Source organism: Electrophorus electricus, chromosome 3 (genome assembly GCF_041902795.1).
Source record: "Electrophorus electricus isolate QZ-2024a chromosome 3, ASM4190279v1, whole genome shotgun sequence".
In the NCBI taxonomy this organism is placed as follows: domain Eukaryota; kingdom Metazoa; phylum Chordata; class Actinopteri; order Gymnotiformes; family Gymnotidae; genus Electrophorus; species Electrophorus electricus.
Genome location: NC_137499.1, coordinates 30636253 through 30647014, shown reverse-complemented (window position 1 = coordinate 30647014; position 10762 = coordinate 30636253). Strand labels below are relative to the sequence as shown.

General features: G+C 35.9%; 1 protein-coding gene across 2 annotated transcripts; it reads left to right on the top strand.

Annotated features, from left to right (window-relative positions):
- The first annotated feature begins 1004 nt into the window (after positions 1-1004).
- On the top strand, positions 1005-9494 carry LOC145656997 (somatostatin receptor type 5-like). Of its 2 annotated transcripts, XR_014122756.1 has the most exons (4): positions 1005-1597; positions 2804-3951; positions 5062-5254; positions 6974-9494. XR_014122756.1 is itself a non-coding variant. In XM_081711044.1 (3 exons), exons 2-3 carry the CDS (start codon positions 2878-2880, stop codon positions 5134-5136), a joined length of 1149 nt encoding a protein of 382 aa, XP_081567170.1. In that variant the 5' UTR covers positions 1005-1597; positions 2804-2877; the 3' UTR covers positions 5137-9494. The 2 variants fall into 2 exon arrangements, 1 of the variants encoding a protein (XP_081567170.1); XM_081711044.1 differs by having other exon boundaries at positions 5062-9494.
- The last annotated feature ends 1268 nt before the right edge of the window (positions 9495-10762 follow it).

Below are 10762 nucleotides of genomic sequence, written 5' to 3'. Positions count from 1 at the left end.
GATATATAGGATATAATAATATGAAAATATACAAATTAATTACTATCAGTAATCCTAAATTTCCCATGTAGGATCGTATTAACCTATAATTGGGGGAGGTTATTTTTTAAAAAAAACAATAGTTTAATAAGTGCAGGAAAATCAGAATGCTCAATCAGAATTACAAATGTGTGTATTCAGATGCCGAATGGTCTTTTTTAATGACCCATTGCATTGTATTCTCAGAACCACTTCAAAGAGTCTGAAGTAAGGGTGGAATGTGCTGCAGGTCAGGGAGTGTCAAAGATTTTAGAGAAATACTTGCAGGAGAAAGCGACAGAGAGAGATTGTTCCAGATAATCTCATTCTCTCTATCCATTTAAGATACAGTTCATTCTCTCAGTATTTCCTTTCTGTGATAAAACCAGCAAATAATGAGAAAAAACATTCATTCATGCATAGCCTATGTTTGATCATTGCATAAAGTAGGCAATATTTTTTTCAAGCAAACTTGACATGGCAATTTGTTCAGATAATTTGTCAGAAGATTATTTTTGAGAAAACATTGCTAGAAAAGAGCTACATTACTCACTAGCACCACATACAGGATGATACCTCTTGTTACTCTTTTGCAGCTTTTCTCTGGTACTTAAAAAACATTTTTGAAATTGGTTTCGTGATTTCAAAACATCTGATACAGGTGTTTTACACGTGTGTTTATGTGTGTGTAAATTGAATATTATAATATATTATATTATTCTATATATAAGAAAAAGCACAGCCTGAACGTATATATGAAATCACATCTGTTTATTCATTTCAGAATTATTTTTATTTCTTCCATCGCACGGTAAATTTTCGCCATTTTCTATATTTTCGGTAATATTCATTTATAATCAGTAGTCTGAATAATCTGTTTCTAAATTCTTTGTAATGTGACGTATGAAAAAGTCCAGAAGGTGATCAAAAATAAGTTTATTTCTCTAAGGATCAATCTGTGCCGTACGTAATGCAGCTCTAGGCATCTCTCGTGTCTCTGCTATTAAAAGCGAAACCTCCCTGGACACAAAGCGCCACGCCAGGAACTATGTCATGACACTCGTCAAGATAAATACCACTTGGAGCCTCTGACTTCTGCGGATAAACGTAGCAACCCGTCTGCCTGAACGGAGAGAGCCTTGAACTGCAGCACCTTAACTCAATGATCTGGATACATAAACTGATTTACTTTGCGCAACGAAATGCGAATACACTCAAACATGATATTCGAACATGATATTTGATATCTGATATTTATCAGATAGAATGGTAGAATGACAAGGATGACTTATATGTGTAGTTTTGCTCATGCAAAGTATTTTTCGTGACGCGCAGACCCAATCCCACAATTTCGAAATCGCTAGCACAGGTAACACATGGTGGACTGTCGTGCGCTCACAATCAAAGTTCTAAGAAGACGAAGGAAAACGTTATGACCAAATCTGACTGAATTCCGGAGAATCCGAAAAGAGCATAAGTATGAGTTACATGTCAATCGTCATCTGAAGTAACAAGCGTTTCCAGGTCTTGCTAAGGGACCCCAAAACAAGACCCCGGGGTACCATGGACAGCGATTTAGGTACGTTTGCATTAATAATTGTTACTACTAATATACCAAAGGTATCTGTTTTTATCTGTTCAAAGATATTGATTGTTATTAGTTATTTTTGGTGTGTATTGTTTCCTATGGCTGAAGCACATTACAATCAAAAATTTTGTATAGTTGTGAGAAATTGTTAAACATTTCAATCACAAGCTTTTTATGTGGGAAAATGTCATTCTGAAGTCGTCCCAAACTAATCCACTTCATCATTGTACCGATGAGTGCTCAAATGTCCAATTCACGTGGGGCTAGTAACTACGTATCTGAAGTTTCACACGCTCTGAATATCTCCGCTGACAGTTTGACTGCAGACGGATGTAGAAGCTCATAATTGTTATAGCCTAAAAACATGTAGGTTAGCTAACATGAGTAAACGCACATATTGTTATTCAGTAGTGCAGCAGATATATAACGTGGGCCATAATTAATTGGATACCAATTAAACCTGTAACGGAGGTATTTTTTTCGAGAATGTTAAACATTTAATTGCGTAATTTTTTCCTGTCTTCTTTGTCTTCCTAGTTTTCGCAAAGTAAAACCTTACTTAAGGTTTCTTAAAGTTAAATATTCACTAAATATGATGTCAAATTAAGAGGTTTCTATGAACTAGTCTCCATTTGCAAGGAACTGTTTTTACTCACAACAATGCCATCGTTAGCTCTATGTTTTGATTTGTGGTTCACAGAATTTCAACGTCACCCGGTATATTTGTACAATAGTTGTTGCCCTGTTCCCTTGCATGCCTCATCTCCAGGGAGAATAGGCACTAAATGAAGGTCACATAAACTCTTGTTAAAGCTACACTGGGGGATGTTTTTCTTGGAAAACTAGGCCTACACCAAAATAGCTTTCAAAGCATGATTTTTGCTGAAAATCATAATTTGTGTTTGGAAAACCAACCACGGGTAACATGAAATAAGCCTACTGATTCAACATATTACTTATATATTAGTAATATATTTATATTTAATGATTCATGTTCATGTCCTGTCACAGAAACTCAAAAGCAGTATGTTTCTACACTGCCTTATAAGTTTGGGTGACTTTTTGTGTGTGTTTGTGTTTCTCAATTTTTATAACAAACACAAAGCAAGCCCTCATAACTTTAAAAACTGTATGTCTCATATTTTTTATTTACCATATCTTCTTATTAGCTAACATTATTTATTGATTCATTTTCAGCTGCTTGTTCCAAGAACCTTTGATTACCTAGTGAAAGGACTTGCTGTTCTTCAAAGTTTCAAAGTTCTTCAAAGATGGATGCCCAGAAGAATGCATCTTTTCTTGTTTCTGTAAACGAATCTTTCTTCTATGACCAAAAAGGACATGATAACTCTACAAGATTGCATGACAGTACAAGTATTGTGGCTGTAATTTACCTCATTGTGTTTGTACTGGGCTTAATGGGGAATACATTAGCAATCTTTGTGGTGTTGCGATACGCTAAGATGAAGACAGTTACCAATATGTATATCCTCAACTTGGCAGTAGCTGATGAGCTGTACATTCTTGGACTTCCTTTCATCACCACCCACAATGTGCTGTCCTACTGGCCCTTTGGCACCTTTCTGTGTCGTGTTGTTATGTGGGCAGACACCATCAGTCAGTTCACTAGCACCTTCTGCCTGACAGTAATGAGTATTGATCGTTATATGGCCGTGGTACATCCCATCCGCAGTGCAAAATGGCGGCGACCGAGCATAGCTAAGGTCATAAACTGTATGGTATGGACTCTCGCTTGTATTTTGGCACTTCCAGTGATAATTTACTCAGATGTTCAACCTGATCTCAACACCTGCAACATGAGCTGGCCAGAACCGCGTAACGTGTGGTCAGCAGCCTTTATACTTTACACTACCATCTTAGGATTCTTCTGCCCCTTACTGGTCATTTGCATATGCTACCTACTCATCGTTATCAAGGTGAAGTCAGCAGGAGCCAGAGCAGGGCTCACCAACCGGCGCAGGTCAGAAAGGAAGGTAACGCGTATGGTAGTGATCATTGTGGTCATGTTTGTGCTCTGCTGGCTTCCATTCTTCATTCTCAACATTGTCAATCTCATAATCATCCTCCCAGAAAACAGCCTCATAAGTGGTGTCTACTACCTCACTGTTATCCTCACATATGTAAACAGTTGTGCCAACCCTGTCCTCTATGGCTTCCTATCAGACAATTTTAAACAGAGCTTTCGGAAAGTGCTCTGTGTCCATAAAGCCAATGGGATTGGAGATAGTAACCCTGGACGGGCACGTGTTGAGAGTGCCAGTCAAAATGACCCCTTCTTCTCCCCAAGGAGCACAGACTACAATATGCAAGTCGAGAACCATCAAGTAAGTTGCTTAGATTTTTCTATGCCACTTTACAAGGCTTTTGGATAATTAGATACGTTGGAAACGTAATACTCCTCTTTATGACTTATTAACACTCAGAAATACAAAAACTCAAGATCTTTTGAGTTTAAATGCTGCCATATTGTTTCATTACAGTGTCATAAATATTAGAATAGAATGCTTGAAGTTTATCTGTCTTGAATAAATTAAAATTAAGATCAAAGTAATTGTCACCTATTGACCTGAATTCTAGCCAACAGGTAGATTGTAAATGGCAATTTGTAATAGCATAATCCTATGCAGGAGGCTGTAGGGGGTTAAGAACAAATTGTCCCACAGACAGTGCAAACAGAGGTCAGCAGTGCTTCTGTTCAGTTCTTAATCTCATCTGTAAAATTTAACTGATTTATTGCAGTGTGTGTGTGTGTGTGTGTTAAGGCAGACACAGTCACATAGAATATAAAATGGGGAAAAAAATGTACTGCATGACCTGTGTTAGATAGATGACTTTTGTAGACTGATGGTGTTGCGAAGTGCTTTATATCTTCTGAGGGCATGAAAAAGTATCTGTAATGATGATACTAAGAAAAAGAAAGCAAATCTCAGTATACTTCCCCCTACATATTGCAATTACTACACAAGATATAAGACTTCTTATTAATAAATTAATAATAAATCTTTTGCTTCCCATTTAGAGAACTGAATACTTTCAAGTATTCCATAGGAGCAATAATAACAACAACAACAAAAAAAAAACAATTTATTGATAGCATATTAGGGACTGGAGAAACCAGAATACATTAACAGCTATGAATGGCAGATTTGCCAGGGACATCCCATTTACAACACTGACACTCAATACCCTTGAGACAAAAACTTGAATGTTAGTTTTAATTGCCACCGCTCCCTTCCATGTTTTGGGATTGTAGATTAGCATCACATTCCAGCTTTCTGTCAAGTTTGGATTAAGACTAGACTGAATTTTAACTATGGAGAGAGTTTTTGGACAGGTGTGAAACCTTCAAATGGTAGTGTTAAGTATCTATTTATTTGCTTGACAGAGCCACTCTCTGCACTCTTGCACTCTTAAAGTCTACCATTTTTTTGCAGAGTATTCAGATGGAGCCCGGAGGTAATACCAAAGCGGAGCTTTTGACTTCTGTGATCAGTCAGTCCACAGTATGAGAGTTTTCCACCTTGCCACAGAGCCAAACTGGAAAAGGATAGCGAACTAATCCAACATTGGCAGCATTACTCTATGGACCCTCACTCAATTAACAAGGGAGCAGAGCATCACATCATGGTAAAAAAGTCAAGAACTCAAATATATATTTAGCATGATGTGACACTCTGCTCCCTTGTTAATTGAGTGAGGGTCCATAGAGTAAACCCATTTCCTTTTATAGCCACATTGTGACAGATGATACTGATGGGGTTGGAAAATAACCCTACGCTGGAAATGAGAATACATTATGACTCAAAGTACACTGTTTAGGTCTGACCCAGTTAATGGAGATGGGAACTTTGGGAAGCTGTACAATTCTCGTATGACCTCTGACCTATGACTTGAGCCTTTTGAGAGTAGTAGGAGAGGAAATGCTTTGGGCATTCTGTGATGAGATGGAATGTCAAGATGAATGAAGTACAGCTATGTATGGGTGGCTATTGAAGCAATCTCACAAACTCTCTAAAAGCATGTTAAGTGTCTCAACTGAGTATTAACTAGCCCTTTTGAAATGCCACATGGGTATATGCTGAGACAATAAAGACCATAAGTTATATACAAACATTGGGCTAGTCTTTTACAAAAGCTTAAACAGTTTTATTTATTAATAACAGATTGTCTTTATTTATAAATCCATGTATGTGGTGGATATAAAAGTATCCAAAAGTTTTCTTAGTTAAGACTGAAGCATAACTTAACAGCTTGCATTATTTTATATCAGAACAATGCTAAGGCTTCACTATAAGACTGTACATCATTTAATACATCTGCAAAGCAATTGATACAATTCAGTTGAATCCTGTTGGATATAATGTGGTGTGATACATTTTTTTTTAGAATTTATTTGTGGCATTTGCAACAAACCCTAGTTATAACAAAACTTGGGTGTTTTTAGTTGTTGTAAAACTGTTTAATAATGAAAGTCTTTTGCTGTTTCATCTATGTTGTGTCCAAAATCTTTGATATGTTGTTTTTGTTGTAGTAATTTACCAAGAAATAAAAGTTTTAAGATGAGTCCAATTGTGTTAAATGGCACAACATTAGATACAAAATCTTAAAAACAGACTAGTTCAGACTATCATTCATATCCATATTTATTCTTGATGTAAAAAAGTAGGTTTGCCTAAGAATCTAGCTCAGTTCACACAAACCACTTTAGCAACTGCATATTTATCTACATATATTTTATGAGAAATTTCACCATAATAAAATATTCTAGAATGTATTTATTGCAACTTTAATTTAGCTAACATCCAGATAGTTCTATATGACACATGATAAACACACACTAATAAAGCTTAAATAATAAGAAAGTCCTTTCAGTTAACAAAGTTAATTTGCTTTTGTTGTACACAAAAGATAAGAATGGTTGTTTCTTTTCTAGTAGAAATGGTTGGCATGTAGAGTTGACTGAACAAACCAGTTCTCCGGGCTGTATCAGCACAGTGAGCATAGAAAAAACAGCTTCAACCTGCTAGCTGAGAATGTGTGCAGTGTTAAAGGTTTAAAGTACTTAAAAATGGACTGCAACAAACCTCATCTCTATTATGGTGAATTTACCACTCTAAGGTTGATTGTGATTAAACTAGAGGCCCATTTCTGTCAGTTAATTACACATGACTAATTTTGAATATTCATGGGTATGTGAAAAATTATTTAAAGACTAGGTGAAAAAACAGGAACTTGAAGAAACTGAGGTTAACATTAAAAGCTATTTTATGGATGTCATAATACTCTATGAAAACATTCCTTTTAACAGTATTTTCTGTGCTGCCCCTATATCTATGTTGTTTACAGAAAACCTGTTTCCTTGGATTCCAAATGCTGCAGGTGCCTGGGTGGAAACACCAGGTGCCCTTAAACACAAAGTTCAGTCCCATATTACCATGGCTGGTGCTTATCTTCAAGGTCACACTGGTGATCACCTCACTGTCTGACTTGTGATTGTTGAACAGCATTAGGAGCTAAAGAACAATATGCAAAAAAAAAAATTATACCATTACTAAAAACTTCTTCCACAGTTCTGAGTCAATTATTTTTGTTTTGTTTATTTTGAGGTAACTTGAAAAACAGACTAAAATATAAAAGAATGTCCATGTTGTTTTACAGTATATGATAATATTGGCAATCCATGCTTCATGTGTTACTTCATGTGCTAAAAACATACTACATGAATGTTTAAGCTCCTATTCCCTATATAGGAATTAAATATAAATGAATGGGGTAAAAATAATTTACATTCCCCGTTAAGGAAGAATCCCTTAAAAATTCCACTAGGTTCAATTCTGACTACTGTATTAAGCATGTTAGCTGTCCTGTTGGTGACTGTTGTTGCAATGTTTTCTTTTAATTTTAATCTGATTTCCAAAAAACAACAGCAAAAAATGTATTTAAAAAATAAATTGGTTGGTTAGGCTGGAATCACTTTGTATTTATGGAACATAATGTGCTTTATGCTGCCCTTTATGAGTGTTCAGACTGTAGCATGTAAGAGATTACGTTGGGAGCAGAAAAGTGATCTTTCATAGTTGTGGGTCTCTAAGGGCCGAGCGTGGGAGAATGGAAATGGCATTGTTCTCCACTTACATTTCCAATGTCATTAAATAAGTCTTCTGACCTAAGCATAGTGATAATGAAAACGCAAGGTTAGCCCTTTTCACTTCATCATCAGGCTCCACTTTTTCAGGAATGACTGGTCATCTTGAAAGGGAGATTATCACAATAAGTAATCAGAGAGGACACTGTCTAAACCCTATTGTTGCAAGGATTTGAAATGGACATGTAATTCTGGATGCCTTTCATTAAAGCTCTTTACCTTCCCTTGAATTCACATGAATAGATACAGGATTGTTGGTTAGGCTGGAAGGCTATAGGAGATAAAGCATGTGACAAGACCAAATGAATGATTGTCATGCAATGGGACAGTGTGGCTCATTAAAGATTAGGAATGCTAAGAACAGCCATTTACATGGACTTCATCATACATGTCAAATTCAAAAGAAGCAAAAGTTGTGAATACTATGTTTGAACTTGTGTGAAAGGGTATTACCTCTTTGGAAACAAAACATGGGTTGTGGTATTAAAAAACTGCTATTCAGATCTACCCAATTCTCATATTTGGTGCTATACATCACCCTTGTATAGTGAAAAGGTTCTAACAAATTGACCTCTGATCCCTAAATCAGTGAACAGTGTCAGTGAACCTCATCTGAAAGTGCCAAATACCAGGAAGTCTGACTCCAAGAGCAGAACGATCATTGGGCAACAGGTGTCAAATTGCTTCCAGGAAGCCACTTTCCCTTTCCAGACCCAAACTGGGTTTGTATGGAAGGTGCTGATTTAATTACATATGTAGTTTTATAGAACTGATGTATATGTATGGTTGTCAATGCACTCATTACAAAGGTTTAAAGTCTTAAAAAAGCAGATGAATAATTAATAATAAGCATTCAAAGCATAGTGAGTCACCTGTTTGTGACGCTCTACATAGCATCTGGTTTGGTTTATTTACCAGTACGTAACGATTAACTTTTAATGTAACCTCTGAAATATCGATGTATACACACTGACCACTTTGTTAGAAACACCTACCTTGTAAGAAAATCTTATAGGTTTGCAGATAAATGTTATAGCCAATTTAGTGTTGCGATTTGTGTTAACCATCTTCTTGCTTCTCATCAGTGGTCAGTTTCTGACCATAATATGGCTTTAGCTGAATATTTTTAGGTGCCAGCTGATTGTGTGTCAGGCACAGCCCTGTTCTGCCTGATACAGAACACCCATTGCCTATTAGAGTTCCACCACCTAAATATGTGTATAGGGTACATATAATCACTCATCTTTAGAGAAGCTCTCTAAAGTAGGTGCACTTAATACAGTGGCCAGTCAGCATAGGTACAATGTGGTTCTAATAAAGTTAACAGTAAGTGAAGATGAGAATTAACATCAAAGGATTAACATGAAGCTGTTCTTTATTGATTCTTGTCTGTCTTTGAGTAATATTACAAACAAGTAGTTGTTTGCACAATTCCTGTGTATAGTATAAACACTAGGCTCTTACCTACAAACAGCTCTGCAACAGTCATCCATTACCTAACCTTTCTAGCCTTTCCACCAAGAAATGCAACAGATAAAAACAGATAAATAATTTCTGACATGCTAAGTCTGTCTATAGTTGCCTTGAGTTTTGAACCACCCCTTGGTTCAAGTAGGAATAGGTCCAAAAAGGTAGAGTGGACTTTGTGCCTGAGTATTGTTCACATACTACTGTGGCAATAGCCAAGTTGTACATAAACGGTTTAAATTTTTCAACTGTTCATACAGTACAGTTAAATATCACTGGGTACTTAAGTATTGAAACATTCAAATAATACAGTACTTAGGTAGCTGTTGATTCTACTTTAGGTATAGTAAGACTGTTCTGTTGTCATATATATATATATATATATATATATATATATATATATATATATATAAAATATGTTAATATGTGGATACGAGAGGCAGGATCCATATGTGGTTTGAGTTTTCATTACACTCAAATGAGTCTATGCTGACATCAGGAATCAAAGCACGTGCAGGCAAACCAAGAGATGGGCAATCCATAAATATAAATGTTATACATAGGAGGCTCAAAAGGCCAGATAACATGGAAATCAAGAGGCAAAAATTCTCAGAATGGTCACAGGTAATTGTACATGTAGGTAGAAACTAAGGGTAGAAATACAAGAACTAATAATAAAACTCAGTGGGGCCATAGAATTCTTCGGGAGGTGCTTGCTTGCCAATGTAAAGGGTACAGTGTGGCAATTATATTAAATACTACATTAATGTATGTGTGGTAATGTCCATATTGTCCATATGTGTTGGCAATGTAAGTGCTAAGTCATAAATGTATAAGTGAGCTATTATAGTAAGCCAGAGTTAATAACACTGGTCAACAGGAAAACATTTTCTATCACCCATGTTCCAGTATACTCATATGTGATTATGTATAGTGGTGCCAAAAAAGTGGCAGACTACTGCTGGACAGTGAAGAGGGATATTTCTGAGTTCAAATACATGCAAAACTCAAATAGTGTATATTTTAGAAGTACATTTCTACACATTATAACTGTAATTCCAGCTTTATTGGTGAATAAATAATATATAATTAATGAAAATGTACACACTTAAAAACCATATGTGATAGAGAAATTCTAAAAACAGATGGGAAGCAAAAAAGTTCAAATGTTGAAGTGGGATTTCATGGGTTCTTTCTTCATATGTGTTGCAATACATTAGTTACAAAGTGTATACAAATGTAAATCTAATACTCTTAAATACTCTGTTAATACACTTTACAAAGAATAAGAACACTATCTTCGCTGTTATTCAAAATGCTATGAAAATATCACATTCTAAACAGAGCCACAGTCTAAACAACAAAGCCACAGTCTAAACAAAAGCCAAAGCCTAACTGGGGTTTTTGTTACAGTAAACAGTAACAAAAAACCCTACAGGAGACTATGACATTAGATGGGCTAAAGTGAGAATTGATATGCTACAGGTCTGTAATGATAGCCATTATATAGTCTTAGATCATCT